The sequence below is a fragment of the Euleptes europaea genome, chromosome 17, assembly GCF_029931775.1.
Source record: "Euleptes europaea isolate rEulEur1 chromosome 17, rEulEur1.hap1, whole genome shotgun sequence".
Classification (NCBI taxonomy): Eukaryota; Metazoa; Chordata; class Lepidosauria; order Squamata; family Sphaerodactylidae; genus Euleptes; species Euleptes europaea.
This window is the reverse complement of record NC_079328.1, coordinates 47,236,253-47,252,101: the sequence shown is the minus strand read 5'-3', so window position 1 is coordinate 47,252,101 and position 15,849 is coordinate 47,236,253. Positions and strand designations below refer to the sequence as shown.

The 15,849-nt window shown below is 47.2% G+C and overlaps 1 protein-coding gene across 1 annotated transcript in view; it reads right to left on the bottom strand.

The window, feature by feature from the left end:
* The window catches only part of CRISPLD2 (cysteine rich secretory protein LCCL domain containing 2), a 54,811-nt gene extending 40,621 nt beyond the window's left edge, over positions 1–14,190 (bottom strand). Inside the window, exon 1 of the mRNA XM_056862384.1 lies at positions 14,073–14,190. Coding sequence (XP_056718362.1) covers positions 14,073–14,190 — 118 coding nt within the window. The remainder of the gene's footprint in view (positions 1–14,072) is intronic.
* Positions 14,191–15,849: the final 1,659 nt, after the last annotated feature.

Here is a 15,849-nt window from a genome sequence, read left to right as displayed (position 1 = left end):
ATTCTCTCCAGGATCAGAGGAGCATGCTTATAATATTAGGTGCTGTGGAACACAGGCAGGATAACGCTGCTGCGGTCGTCATGAGGGTCATCATGAGTAGGCTGCAACTTGAAGGCACACTTTACGTCCCAGGTGTAAAATTTGGATGGGGATACGCAGTGAAGAACGTGTCGGCTGCCCTGAACAGCGCCCCCTTCAGGCACCAAAGCAGAACCCCTCTAGCCTTTAGAGGAGGACCCCTTCCTGCCAATCCCCAGAACCCGGGTTCAGGACTTCTGGCAGTCCACTGGCTCACGCATGGTGGGCAGAGCCCCTGAATTGCATGCAGAAGGTCCCAAGTTCAATCCCCGCCATCTCTGGCCAAACAAACCCAGGAAGCAGGACTGGGGAATACCTCGAGCAGAAACCTTGGAGGGCTGCCCGGAGTGGAGTGGTGCTCTTCACGTGACGACAGCCCCCACACGGCGTGAGAGGAAGTGGACTCAGTATAGCACCTCCGTAAACGGGCCCTCCAAGGAACTGCTTAAAAGAACCTTGCGGGCCTATCGTCTTTCTGGTTGCAAACGTTCGGGGGCATGCACTTGCCTGGGGGAGTCGTTTACGGCCCATAAAGCGCCTTGTGAAAAGGATAGACGATTGGGGACAGGAGAGCAGTAAAAAACGGGGTTGGCAAAAACATCCCGAGGTCATTTTCCTTCCTCGTCCAGTATCCTGTCAGTGTCAGTGGCCAAAACCAGATATTTCAACTGCGACGTGATTTAAATGACAGGACAAGATTACTCCCGCCACGCGCTGAGTTGTGGGCCAGTTTTACATTCTTGGGCCTTTCTCAGAATCAAAAGAATCAGAGGATCAGTTAGGAACTTAAGAACAGCTGTGCTGGATCAAACCAATGGTCCCTCTAGCCCGGCAAAGCCTACAAGTAGGGTAGGGTTGCCAACCTCCAGGTATTGCCAAAATACCTCCAGGCATTAGCTGGAGATCTCCTGCTATTACAGCTAGGGTTGCCAGGTCCCTCTTTGCAACCAGCGGGAGATTTTGGGGGTGGAGCCTGAAGAGGACGGGGTTTGGGGAGGGGAGGGGACTTCAATGCCATAGAGTTCAATTGCCAAAGCGGCCACTTTTCTCCAGGTGATCTGATCTCTATCGGCTGGAGATCAGTTGAATTAGCAGGAGATCTCCAGCTAGTGCCTGGCAGTTGGCAACCCTAATTACAGCTGATCTCGAGCCGATAGAGATCAGTTCACCTGGAGAAACTTGCCGCATTGGCATTGAAGCCCCTCCTCTCCCCAAACCCTGCCCACTTCAGGATCCGCTCCAAAAACCTCCCGCCGGTGGTGAAGAGGGACCTGGCAACCCTATCAGAGGATGATGGCAGTGCCTAACCCCCCGCCCTGTTCCAAGATGTGCAGGGCCAGGCTGTGGTTACTTACCGCCACCCAAAGGGGGAAATTGACATTCCGTTCTATGGGTCATATTCTGAGAGCCATAAGTCATGCTCTCCCATGTGCAAATGCGTCCACATCTCTCTCTCTCCCCCCATCCTGGCACACAAGGAACCTCTGCTCTTTGTGCACCGTCAATTAGAGAAACTGTCTGCATAGTTTTTTGCTCCAGCTGGGCACTTGGCTGTGGATCCTCTGTCTTATGATAAAGAATCAGACACCATTTTCCATTCCAGAGGATTTTCAAGAATCCCTCTGCAGGGGAGCAACAAAGTCCAGTCACTGCGCATAACTCAACCACGGCATGGTTTCTTATTAGGCTGAGATCGGGCTCCATAATTAGAGATAGCAAAAATGAGGGGGAAATATGCCTTTATTTTGGGTTCTTTTAAAAAACTTTATTTGGTTTCATTAACTCTGTTGTTAGCGCAAATAATTTTAATTATTCAGTTCTGTTTTCCCAGTGTTTCCAGTGGAACCGTTTCTAATTTTATCCTTCCCCCTCATTCAATTGGGACGAAATTCTCAGAACAAGTTCTCCTGCCTTCTTAAGTCCAAACAGTCTCTCTCTCTCTCTCTCTCTCTCTCTCTCTCTCTCTCTCTCTCTCTCTCTCTCTCTCTCTCTCTCTCTCTCTCTGACTACCTCACAGGGTTGTTGTGAGAATAAAATAGAGGAGGGAAGAACCAGGTTTGATGGGCTCAGAGGAACAGTGGATAAAATATGAGACAGAGATTATATGTATAGGCCAATGGTAAATGGCAGTACTGGTATGGTGTAGGCCTTAAAGTGCTGCCCTAGGCTCTGGAAGACCCAAGTTCAAGTCTCCAGCTCAGAGCTCATTAGATGATCTCAGACCAGTCATGCACATTCAACGAACCTACCTCACAAGTAGGGTTGTCAATTACCTGGCAGTGGCTGGAGATCTCCTGGGATTACAACTGCTCTCCAGGCAATAGAGATCAGTTCACCTGGAGGAAAAGGTGGACTCGATGGCATTATACCCAACTGAAGTCCCTCCCTTCCCTAAACCCCACCCTCCTTAGGCTCCTCCCCCAAAATCTCCAGGTATTTCCCAACACGGAGCTGGCAACCCTACTTTCAGGGCCGTTGTGATGGTAAAATGAGGATGGGAGAACCATGTATTTCACTCTGAACTCCTTGGAGGAAGGATGGGATTAAAAAATGCCCCACACGGGAATCAGCTGCAGTAGAGTTGCCAACCTCCAGGTGGTGTCAGGAGATCTCCCACTATTACAACAGATCTCCCACTATTACAACAGATCTCCAGCCGATAGAGATCAGTTCACCTGGAGAAAATGGCCGCTTTGGCCATTGGACTCTATGGCATTGAAGTCCCTCCCCTCCCAACACTTCGCCGTCCTCAGGCTCCGCCCCAAAAATCTCCCACCAGTGGCAAAGAGGGACCTGGCAACCCTAAGTGGCAGCAACTGCCCCAAATCTAAGGCGTGCCTCTTCCTGCTGTTCTATGCCAGATGCTAAAAACCAGGAGGAGTCCTCGCAGGAAAGAGGACAGATTCCCTCAACTGAGTTGCCAACTCCGGGGTGGAAATTCCTGGAGATTTGGGCGGGGGTGGATCCTGGGGAGGGAAGGGACCTCAGCAGGGTATAATGCCATCGAGTCCACACTTCAAAGCAGCCATTTTTCTCCAGGGAAACCAATTTCTGTCACCTGGCGATCCATTGTAATTCCGGGAGATCTCCAGGCCCCACCTGGAGGCTGGCAAGGAGGAAGGCAGCTACCCTGGGCGGCCACACTCCTCCTGATCTGGGGCCTGAGAGCTCCCGCTGCCGCCTGTATTCTTCCAGCCTCTGTCGTGCTTCCTCTGTCTGGGAAACGCTTCGCTCCCAGACTCTCCCGCTGTGCCCAGGCTGCCCACCTGCAGTTCCCTCTGCTCCAGATCCTTGCCGCTTTCCCCGTTCTGAGGGGCCGGCCTTTGCTGGCATTCAGAGCTGGCTGCCTGACCTCCTGTCCTGCTTCCGCCCAGCCCAGATACTCAACCTCTTGCAAAAAAAAATGGCTTGAGAAATAATGACGAGCCGGTATTTGACTGGCTGGCACGATCAGCCTTCAGCATCTTCCAAAGAAGCGGACTGCCTCTAGTCAGCTGAATAAACTCTGCTTTTGTTTTAAGCAAGAGGGTTGGGGAGGGGACACATCACGCAGTGGCCTCTTTTCCAATCCACCCAGCTCATGCTTCGCATGCCGCGTTAACATCTGGGATGGATCAGAAATCCATGAGTTGACAGAAAAGTACCTCCTGGAGCAGACACAGGAGAAAGCTCCCGTGGAAAAGGAAACAGGGGCCTGGGGGGAGGGGGGAGAAAGATCCTTTCTGTGGCTGGTGAAGACAGAAGTTATATTACATTTCCAAAAGAAAGGCATGCAGTGATAACTTTGGGCACCTAGGCCCAGGAGGAGGCAAAGCTGCCCGGACAATACTTTTGCATAAAGAACGTTAAAGGGCAATCTGAAATAAATAAATAAAGCCGATCTGCAACCGAGTAGACCTAGATCTATGAAACTACCGTTTTATACTGTAAACCAAGTGTGTGCCGTTTCAGGTTTGCAAAAGGAAGGTCAAGAGGTTTCGGTGTAGTGGAGAGGAGCCGAGTCAAGGTTCTCAGCAAGATGTAAAGATTAATCTGGAATAAACTGAAGACTAATAAGGGTGCTTTCAGACAGGCTGAATAATGCACTTTGAATCCACTTTCAATGCACTTTAATGATAGTTTGCAAGTGGACCTTGCCATTTCACATAGTAAAATACAACCCTGTGGCTGTGATTCTTCATGCTTGCTTGAGTGGATACTTCAAGGCAGGGGTGGAGCAAATATAAAACGTCGCGTTAAAGGGGCTCTTCAGAAATGCGAAGCAGGTATGCGCCGGCTTTGCAGTGACTTCTAGAATGACAGTTCAGCGGGGCACTTCAGCCTGCTAATTACCAAGCATAAATGCCCATAGAGTCCAGCCTCCAAAGCTCTGTCCCCTCCTTGAAGCATCTACTCAAGCAAGCATGAAGAATCACAGCTGCGGGGTTGAGATTGCTAATATCTATGCAAATGAGATTGCTAATATCTATGCAAACGAAGGAATGAAGGAGCAGGTGAGTGGCGGGGGGTGGTGGAATTTGTTTCATTTTCTCCTCTTGCATCAGGACCATGAATATTCATTCTAAAGGTTGGGTCTGAAAAATCAGCATTGAGCGAGGCGCAGATTCAACCCTGCATAAATGACCAAAAATGTTTATTTTCAACCAATATGATATAGTGGGTTAGACTGTCAGACTAAAACCAGGGAGAACTGGGTTTGAATCTCAGTTCGTTAGGAAACATTGGGTCAGTCATTCTCTTACAACCTAAACTACCTCACAGGGGTAGTGGGAGGGGGAGAGGAGGGAAGCTGAGTTTCTTGGAGGGGAGGGAGGATGGGACAAAAAAAATCAAGTATCACTGCAGTCCAGTGCTGATGAGCTAACAATCACAATGCTCAAGTTTATCATCATCATAAAAAGAATGGTGAACATGTCCACTCAGTCGCCTGTGAAGCAATCGGGGAAGGGGAGAGGTGGATGATTGGGTCACCTCCAAGGAACTGTGAATTGGAAGGGGTTGAGCAAGGTCAGAAAACGGTCTGCTCTTTCTGGCCAGTTTCATGGGAGGGGGAGGGAATTGCCTAAGGAATTGTGAGAAATTATTCATCTCTAATAAATGGGTAGATACATACTAAATCCAAGCTGAAGACAAGTAGTGATTTTTTTGTGGGGTGTGTGTCTGATAATTAAGGTGGATCTGATGGGATGAATGTGTGCAAGAAAAAATATTTATTTTATTGATTTTATCATTTTTACCCTACCTTTCCCCCTCAAAGAGGCTTATACCATTCTCCATTTTAGCCTCACAACAACCTAGGGTGGCCATCCTCCAGGTACTAGCTGGCGTTCTCCTGCTATTACAACTGATCTCCAGCCGATAGAGATCAGTTCACCTGGAGAAAAATGGCCGCTTTGGCAATTGGACTCTATGGCACTGAAGTCCCTCCCCACCCCACACCCTGCTCTCCTCAGGCTCCGCTCCCAAAAAACCTCCTGCCGGTGGCAAAGAGGGACCTGGCAACCCTACAACAACCCCAGGAGGTAGGAGAAGCTGACAGAGACAGTGACTGCCTGAAGTCACCCAGCAAACATATCTGTGAGACTGTCTCCCCGGCTATGCTCCACCAGGACAGCTTTGCTCATCTGGGCAGGGCCTTCTGCAGGTGCAAAGCTTCAAATGGGCAAAATCAACAACTGCCCATACATGTACATGTTGTGGCCCCCACCTTGTGGAATGGCCTGCTTGAGGAAGTCAGGAAGCCTCCAACTAGAATCATACAGTTGGAAGGGAGCACCAGGGAGGAGGAGGAGGAGGAGAAGAGCTGGTTTTTATATACTGACTTTCCCTACCACTTAAGGGAGAATTAAACCTTACAGCCACCTTTCCTTCCCCTCCCCACAACAGACACCCTGTGAGGTAGTTGGGGCTGAGAGAGCTGTGACTAGCCCAAGGTCACCCAGCTGGCCTTATGTGGAGGAGTGGGGAATCAATCCTGGTTCTCCAGATTAGAGCCCACCTCTCCAAACCACCACTCTAGTCTTAACCACTTCACCACGCTGCCTCTCCAACCCCCTGCACAATTGAGAAAATTCATAACTACCTCCCCCCACCACCACACACACACACTCCCAGTGACCCCTACTGCATGCCCAGTAGATGGAAAAAAAACACAAACCCTCCAGGATCCCTGGCCAATCTGGCCTGGAAATTACTTCCTGACCCCAAAGTGGTGATCGGCACTACCCTGGCCATGCAAGAAAGGGCCACAAGAGCCAAACACTGATGCAAACCTTCCTGCCCTCCCTCTCCTGGCTTTCCACAAACTATGCAAAACTGAATTATTCAAGAGGGCTATCCTACGCGGGTAACAGGGTAGCACTGTACCAAAGGATTCACAAACTTACTTGGACAAATTCTTAGGGACTGCGGTCTGAATAGTTTGCTGTAAATTGGATCCTACTGTGTAATTTTACATTATTTAGTGTGTCATATTAACGCTTATGCTTTGCTTCAGTTTTGATTTTTTAGATTTCTGGTTGGTTCTACAGCCCAAGTCCTGTTTCATTGTTTATTGAATGTCCCATCCTGTTGACTGTATTGTCTATCTCTGTGTGATCTGCTTTGCATCCCAGTGAGAAAGGCAGACTGTAAGTAATTTAAGTAAATAAACAAACAAATAAAGCATCCCTGGTAGTGTGGGGATTCGAACCTGGGTCTCCCACATCTTAGTTTAGCATGCTCACCATTACACTGAACTGGTCGAGGGAGCCAACTAATGAAAGAGCGTGGGTAAAACAACAGTTAAAATAAAACACATGAAAAAAAATCTGTTTAAGTCAGAGCGGTTCCTCAGTGGAACAGGCTTCCTTGGGAGGTGGTGGGCTCTCCTTCCCTGGAGGTTTTTAAGCAGAGGCTAGATGGCCATCTGTCAGTAATGCTGATTCTATGACCTTAGGCAGTAGTGGTCACTGAGGGTGTGGGGGGTGGTAGATAGTTGTGAAATTCCTGCATTGTGCAGGGGGTTGGACTAGATGACCCTGGTGGTCCCTTCCAACTCTATTATTCTAAGGGATATCATCCAGAAGTTAGTGACTCTTGATGAAAGCACTAACAGCCATTCAAATTATGGATCAGAGGTTCCCATGCTTATTGAGTAGACAAGTTGAATGTTGCAGCAGTTCTTCTGCTATTTTCAGTGACAACTTGTGTAATAAGAGTCCAGCTTTGCCCTGTCATGACCCAACACTTGGGAAAGAACTCATGTGCAGACAGAGCGCTGGCCTTTTACCTGGGTTCAAAACCAATAAAACATCCATATTCAGACGATTCTCCACTTCATTTTGCACAAAGCTGCCACCAGGGCTGGTTTTAATCCATACCCTTTCTTTCTTTTTAAAAGACATACCAGCTGCCAGACAGCTAGAAAAAGTAAAATTGTTTGTATTTTTTTTAAAAACCCAGCACAAAAAAATCCCTCAAGGTTTAGTTGCTAAACCCCCTGGACCTGGACCCAGGATCTATTCCATCCCTCTGAAAAACAAAACCCCAGTTTGAAAATTTGATCTCTGAAGACCTGCACTCTCACTGGAAAGTAAACCTGTTTGCTCTCTTGAGATGAATAAAAGCACACACACAAATACACACAAAGCTGCCTTATGCTGAATCAAACCATCGGTCCTTGAGGTCAGTATTGTCTACTCAGACTGGCAGCAGCTCTCCAGAATCTCAGGCTGAGGTCTTTCACATCACCTCCTACCTGAGTCTTTTCGACTGGAGATGCTGGGGATTGAACCTGGGACCTTCTGCAGGCAAAGTGGATGCTCACCCTTTGAGCCACAGCCCTTCCCCACAAAGGTCTCAAGATTCCTGTCGCCTACTGTGATTGGCAGCGGCTTTCGGAGAGAGGTCTTTCACATCACCTACTGCCTGGTCCTTTTAACAGGAGGTGCCAGGGATTAAGGCGGGGACTTTCAGAAGTGCTTCTCTAAGCCATTCAAATTCTCGGTCTCTCCCTTCCCCCCACAAAAATGAAACAAATCCCAACAGGGCACTTACCTTGGCACTTAATTTAAAAAACAACAACCACTCCTCCAAATCTGCTGGTGGCAAAGCGAGAGCGCAGGAAAACTACTTGAAATCTGAAAAGTAGGAGGCAAAAAAGGAAGAGACTCTCTCGGAGGAACTGTTGCAGAATCGCGTCTGGTTTGGTGCATTTATAGCATCCTCTGGTCCTCTCCTCCGCCTCCACCGCCTCCTCCTCTTCTTCCCCACCCCTTTGAGCCAGAGAGAAGTAGGTGCTCTGTTTCCTTGAGATGTCGGCGGGAAAGCTGATCCCCCGCAGGAGAGGGGAAGAAAACTGGGAGGAGAAAACTCTGCAGTCTAGGCTTAAAGGTTTTCTTCCCTTTCCCCTTAGGAGACGGTGAAGCACAGAGGCTACAAGGAGGAGGAGGGGGAGATCCAGTTTCTCAAGGCACACAACCCCCCCCTTCAATCCCCATCCAAATGTCCCACCCACTTGAAGCAAACAGAGTTAGACAAACTGCCCGAGGGTGGAGGAGGCAGGAGGAAAGATGGAAGCGGAGACCGGGGCCCTCAGCTCGCCCACCCCCAAGGCCAGGGGAATGAATGAAAACCAAGGCAGAGGCACCCCAGACAAAGAGACGGACCTTTGGGAGCGCGGGACAGAAGTTAGGAAAGAGTCAGCAGTGCATTTCTTGAAGGAAAGCAAGTTTTAACCTTTCTCTTGAGCTCCAAAATGCGATTCTCTGCTCTGCACACAAAACCTAGTCCAGGGATCTCGGTTGGCTGTGGGCTCTGGAGGTTTCCTTTGCAAATTCCAGATGTCGAAGGGATAGAAAGGCAGAACAAGACGGGCTATGGATGCCAAGTGGTTCAGAGCAGAGGCCCCCAATGCAGGGTACAGAGGAGGAGTTCTGTGCGGCTATTGCACAAGAATACAACTGAGAGCCCTGTGATGTTTCAGGTCTATATTGGCCAAAGAACCTGTGATTGCAAAGGGGCCACCATTTTAGTCTGTTGTAGCAAATGAAAACAAAAATCTGGGGGCATCTCAAAGCCCAACAGCCTCTGGAGGTAACATCTACTTGGAAGGCTTTAAGAGTGGAGTGGACATGTTCATGGAGGAGAGGGCTATTCATGGCTACTAGTAAAAATGCATACTAGTCATGATGCATCCCTGTTCTCTCCAGAATCAGAGGAGCATGCCTATTATGTTAGGTGGTGAAGAACACAGGCAGGACAATGCTGCTGCAGTCATCTTGTTTGAGGGCTTCCTAGAGGCACCTGGTTGGCCACTGTGTGAACAGACTGCTGGACTTGATGGGCCTTGGTCTGATCCAGCAGAGCTTTTCTTATGTTCTTATGAGTGCGTGAAGAACAGACAACTGAATCCAGTGTTCATCAGGGGCCCAATGGACAAATGTTCCAAGAAAGAGATGGGAAGCTGCTGTACCTGGAAGAACATTAGGGGGAGCTCTAACACTAGACTGAGAAGGAATATTATTGTCTACAATCCGTGAATTTGGGAAATAAATCTTGTAGTCTTCCTCACCAATGCTCCAGGAGCATCACAGAAGCCTCTGTGGAGTTCTGCTGGTTCAGACCAAAAGGGTCCACCTAGGCCAGTACCATGCCTGCAGCTGCAGACAACCAGATGTTGCTGACACCTGGCAAATCATCTAAGGTTGCCAACTCCTGGCTGAGAAATTCCTGGAGATTTGGGGGTGGAGCCTGGGGAGGAAGGGGTTTGGGGAAGAGAGGGACCTCAGTAGGGTGTAATGCCATAGAATCCAGCCTCCAAAGCAGCTGTTTTCTCCAGGGGAACTAATCTCTGGAGAGCAGCTATAATTCCATATCTCCAGGCCCCACATGGAGGTTGACAACCATAAAAGAATCCTCATCTCCCCATCATGGCCGCCCATCCTACTTAGGGTTTCCAATGTCTAGATGGGGCCTGGAGATCTCCCAGAATTACAGCTGAAGAGAGCAGTCCCTAGGGTTGCCAGGTCCCTCTTCACCACCGGCGGGAGGTATTTGAGATGGAGCCTGAGGAGGGCAAGGTTTGGGGAGGGGAGGGACTTCAATGCCATAGAGTCCAATTGCCAAGCTGCCCTTTTCTCCAGGCGAACTGACCTCTATTGGCTGGAGATGAGTTGTAATAGCAGGAGATCTCCAGCTAGTACCTGGAGGTTGGCAACCCTAACCCAGGCACCTGGTTGGCTACAGTGTGAACAGACTGCTGGACTTGATGGATCTTAGTCTGATCCAGCAGGGCTTTTCTTATGTTCTGATGTTGATGTCTTCATGGATCTCCAGGTATGTGTTTTAGCTCTGTTTTGATGCCTGGGGTAAGACTAGTTTGGGGATTTCCAAGTTCTCAGCTTTTAGCCACAATCCCAAACTAATTTAACTTAGTCATTTGTATAATAAGCTTGGCTGCAGGAAAGAAGTGGGTGGTGTCTCCTGTACCAGCCCCCGGGTGAGTCTTCCTTCAACAAACCTGCTTCCTGATGGATGGAAACGATGAAAGCACTCAGCATCTAGACCAGGAAAGTCGAACTCATTTGTTACGAGGACCCGATATTACATAGATGTCACTTGGTCGGGCCGGGCCATGCCTTGGCAGCCCAAATCAGGACTGGAGCGGGGGTGGGGTGTGCCTCGGCTGGCTTGCAGGCCGGATAAGAGCCCTCAAGGGGCCATATCCAGCCTGCAGGCCATATACTTGACACCCCTGATCTAGACTATTGAAAGACAACAAAGACAGAAAGCATCTTCCAATTTTAATTGAACGATGATGTAATCACGTAAAAAAAAAATTGAGACCTGGAATGGTATAGCACAGTGATTCCCAAACGTTTTGGGCCACTGCCCCCTTGGTTCCACAAACTCAACCCCAGCGCCCCCTATCCTATAAAAAGCATTTTTCAAAACAGGGATTTGCATAACGCACTAAAGAAGAACAATAAAATTTCAAAGCAGTAACAATTAACTGCACATCTATTCAAAATCAAATTAAAACTTTTTAGTTGAAATTTATTCAACAAAACTGATGAACTTGATCCAGTGGTACCAGCTCTTCGAAGTCTGGAAAAAAATCCTGATCATTTCCACCAAATTTGCCAGCATGGTGCCATAGCTTGATCTATTGTAAATTAGTGAACAACACAGTTGAAGGGCCCCACCTCTAGCGCCCCCCTGCTGCCCTCTTGCTTCTTAGTGCCCCCCTAGGTAATCCCACCGCCCCCCCAGGGGGTGGTACTGCCCACTTTGGGAACCACTGGTATAGCAGATAAGATCAAGTAGAGTTGCCAGGTCCCTCTTCGCCACTGGCGGGAGGTTTTTGGTGTGGAGCCTGAGGGCAGGGTTTGGGGAAGGGAGGGACTTCAGTGCCATAGAGTCCAATTGCCAAAGCGGCCTTTTTCTCCAGGTGAACTGATCTCTGTAGTCTGGAGATCAGTTGTAATAGCAGGAGACCTCCAGCTAGCAACTGGAGGTTGGCAACCCTAGGATCAAGGGAAAATAGCACCTATGCCACATCAACACTGTAATTAAACCTCAAAATACAAAAGTATGTGGCAGAGGAACGTAGACTCATAGATTTAATTCATAGGGTTGCCAACCTCCAGGAAGCAGCTCCTGCTGTTACAACTGATCTCCAGCTGATCTCCCTTTGCAGAATTTGGAAAGGGGGAGAAGTGCATTCCTATTCTCTCCAGGATCAGAGGAGCATGCCTATTATATTAGGTGCTGTGGAACACATGCAGGATAAATGCTGCTGCAGTCATCTTGCTTGTGGGCTTCCTAGCGGCACCTGGTTGGCCGCTGTGTGAACAGACTGCTGGAGTTGATGGGCCTTGGTCTGATCCAGCATGGCCTTTCTTATGTTCTTATGAGAGTGGGAGAAACTGGTTCTCAGTGGGTTGGAATGACAGCTAGGGCGGAATAGGGACATAGGATTCTTATCTGTGTGTGTAAAGTGCCATCAAATCACAACTGACTTATGGCAACACAGTAGGGTTTTCAAGGCAGGAGGCTAGCAGGGGTGGTTTGCCATTGCCTGCCTCTGCATAGCCACCCTGGTATTCCTTGGGAGTCCTCCCATCTAAATACTGACCAGGCCTTGAACCACTGGCTTTCCACTACGGTTGCTAGGTCCCTCTTTGTAACTGGCGGCAGGTTTTTGGGGTGGAGCCTGAGGAAGGTGGGGTTTAGGGAGGGGAGGGACTTCAATGCCATAGAGTCCAATTGCCAAAGCCGCCATTTTCTCTATTGGCTGGAGATCAGTTGTAATAGCAGATCTTCTGCTATTACCTGGAGGTTGGCAACCCTACTTTCCACAGAGGAATCAGTGGATTTCTTCACCAGAGCAGCTGAGTCAATGGTTGGCTCCAAAATGCAGTTATCCGATGTCCTCTGATAACTTAAAGACCCTGCATTTGAATGCGAAGATTTAAATGAATGGTTCAATCCCCTTTTTCCAGTTCATCCAATTCCAGAATATCTGCACATTGTAATACTCTCCGACAATGCATTGATAATGTGTTACAGCAAAGTTCTCCAAAGACAACACATTTTGTTCAGTAACAAGAAGTGCAGCAGCTGTGGTTAAGTGATAATGATGTTTTGCATTGCTCCACCGAGTTGGTCAATACCCGGAAGGGCTCACAACCAGATACTTGGCAATCTCCTGGCCTATTGCAAGAGCTCCGGTGAAAACAAATCTTTAAAACGATGAACCAATTAACTCCTTTCACATAGAAGGATTTCAACATTTGTTTTCATGATTAGGATTAAAACACTCATTCAGGGTTTTTTTTTGTGGGGGGGGAGTTCTCTTATGCAGCATTGCAGTGCCAACCCAACACCATGTTACTGAATTCAGTCTTGTATCATCTTGGAAATGAAAACAACTAGAACCCACATCCAATTAGTTACCGAACGTCAATAAGCAGAATTCTTGTTGAGAGGTTTTAAGTTCAGGCAGGATGTGCCATTTGGAAACAGACAACCCTTTCCTCTTTCACAATTTCTGTCTAATCTGCCAAGCAGAGTGGCAGAACAGCAACAATATGGGGGGGGGAGGAGAGCAGAACTCCGTCGCGCTGTGCACGTGCAAAAAGCTGTACTGCACTTTTAGGCAGTGCATTTGTGTGTGTGGGTATGCGGGTGTTTTTTTAAGAAGTGCCAGTATTCATTTATAAGGTTGTACTGATTTCCAACTGAGGCTATCGTACTTCAGTCACATTATGAGAAGACAAGAGTCACTGGAAAAGAGAATTCTAGGAAAAGTTGAAGGCTGCAGGAAAAGAGGAAGACCCAGTATGAGATGGGTTGACTCTATAAAGGAAGCCACACCCCTCAGTTTGCAAGATCTGAGCAAGGCTGTTAACGATAGGATGCTATGGAGGATGTTGATTCATAGATCGCCATGAGTTGGAAGCAATAGCACTTAACACAGATTTCCACCAATTCTCCTATCAGGACTTGGGACAGTCCCCCTAAAGGTGCCAAAAGTACTTAGTACTGGTGAGGAACCCTGCTATTAGTAAGATACAGTGAAGAAACCTGTTGATCGGCCATGAATGGGTCAATGCATTGTTGTATAGGGGAGGGACTGTGGCTCAGTTTGTAGAGCATCTGCTTGGCATGCAGAAGGTCCCAGGTTCAATCCCCGGCATCTCCAGTTAAAGGGACTAGGCAAGTATGTGCTGTGAAAGACCTGATTGAGACCCTGGAGGGCCGCTGCCCATCTGAGTAGACAAGACTGACTTTTATGGACCGAGGGTGATTCAGTAGAAGGCAGCTTCATGTGTTCAAATGCACTGCCAAAATACCTGTTGAAACATTGGTTCCCTGCACCTGGCTGGCAAACAATAAGTGAGCTGAACCACAGGATGTTAAGAGCATCTCTATGAACTCATTTTCACTGAAATATAAGGGCCTGGACCTGGAAGAGTATGCATGCAGAGATGTTCTCTTCCACTTCTGACCTTTCCTCATTTCCAGCGCTGCAATGTGAGTCTCAACAAACAGCCTTGTAGCAAAGTCCACCGTCCGCTGAGCCAGAGCAGAGAACACAGGGGGTGTTCTTTGCATCCATTTCTCCATCTTCGAAACCCGAGAACCTGAGAAACAGCTTAAAGCAGAATTTCTTCCAGCAGCTATGCAACATTTCACACTTGGGTCAAGGATGAACAGGGAACCTAAGTAGCTTAAAAGGATCTGACGTCTTCCTTCAAAGAATTGCTTACCCACACCAAGGCCAGAGTGAACCAAATTTCTAAGCCTAAAGGAGGATTCAGAGCTCATGAATGTTCTAAGGACACGCAGAGGTGACAGGAAGCTGAGGAATAAAGTCCCCAACTTCGGAGTTCCTTGCCCACAAAGTAAAGGAAGCATCCATGAATGTTTTTTTTTCCAGATTTCTGCCATCCAAGCCCTACTGCACTATTTATTGGAGGTCCCATACTGTTGGTTTTATTTGACTTACTATATAGCAACAAAAGAAGGGGAAGAACAACCTTAACTCTATGAAACTAGAATAAAGGTACCCAAACATGAAACCATGGGCTAATATTGATACAAATGATTTTGTGAATAATAATATGGTAAATTTAATACAGACACAAAAATAAATATAAACAACTTGTATGTAGCCCTGTTGAAGCCTCTATGTATCCATGGTAAACATTGCTTGCAATCGGGACCCCTCAGCGGCTGCAGGCCCAGCAACTGCTCCAAAGTCCCACCCTGCAGGGACTGTTGCAGCTTCTAGCTAGGGATGTGCACCAATTTTTTCCCCTGGTATTTTTTGTTTTGGGTTTATTAAACCTGAAATTTTTTGAAAAATCTGGAGAACCCAGCTGGGCCGAATAATTCAGGTCCACTTTTTCAGCCCTCATTTTTTTGCTGGTTTTAAAAAAAGCCCTCGAAAAATACCGAAAAGGTATTTTTTGTTTTTTTTATTAATAAGGAATATTGATAATACACACCCCATCAGTGCCATCCGGTTGACTGATCACCACCACCCCCCAATCAAAGAACACTCTCACAGCTTTCAACAACGTTGTGACTTTTTTTTTTATTGATGGGCGACAACTTTATACTTCTAGATATCACTAGACTGTGTACACTTAGGAACTCAACGTTATAGGAGAGCGGACAGCAAAATTAAACAAAGCAGACCCGAAAGAAATATCAACCTTCATTATCTTGCCCTTTTTTGTGTGTGTTTTAAAATCCCATGTACACAGAAGCATAAATGCAAGTTTTGAAATCTCTTAATAGCAATAAAGTTACAATCACCCATCTATATAGACTAACATCTTAACTCCAAGTATTTTGATCTGCAATGTGTAAGCAGTTTCTCATTGCACAATTATTAAAATGTGTATTTCTTCCTATCAGGAACCAGCAACTCTGTCATACTTTTTTTGCAAGATATTTCTTCTTTTTTATTTTTTTAAAAGGACCATTTTTTCTTGATATACACTGGCTCATATTTTACCATTTATCAAAAACTAGTAAGGGCAGGGAGGATGTTGAGAGGAATTTTTTTTTTAGTTTTTTTTATTTAAGTAAAGATAAAACTTTTTTTTCACAGAAATCTACAAGTTCTGTTGCTGGTGCAGGGCTGCTTATCTACTACGCAATTAGAAAGTGGGAATCACTTTGCAAATCCCGTTTTAATCTCTTAGGATTCAGCATTCACGCAAAACAAAACAAAAAACCTGTGTGTGATTTGTGAGACTGAGTCTTTCAAATTCA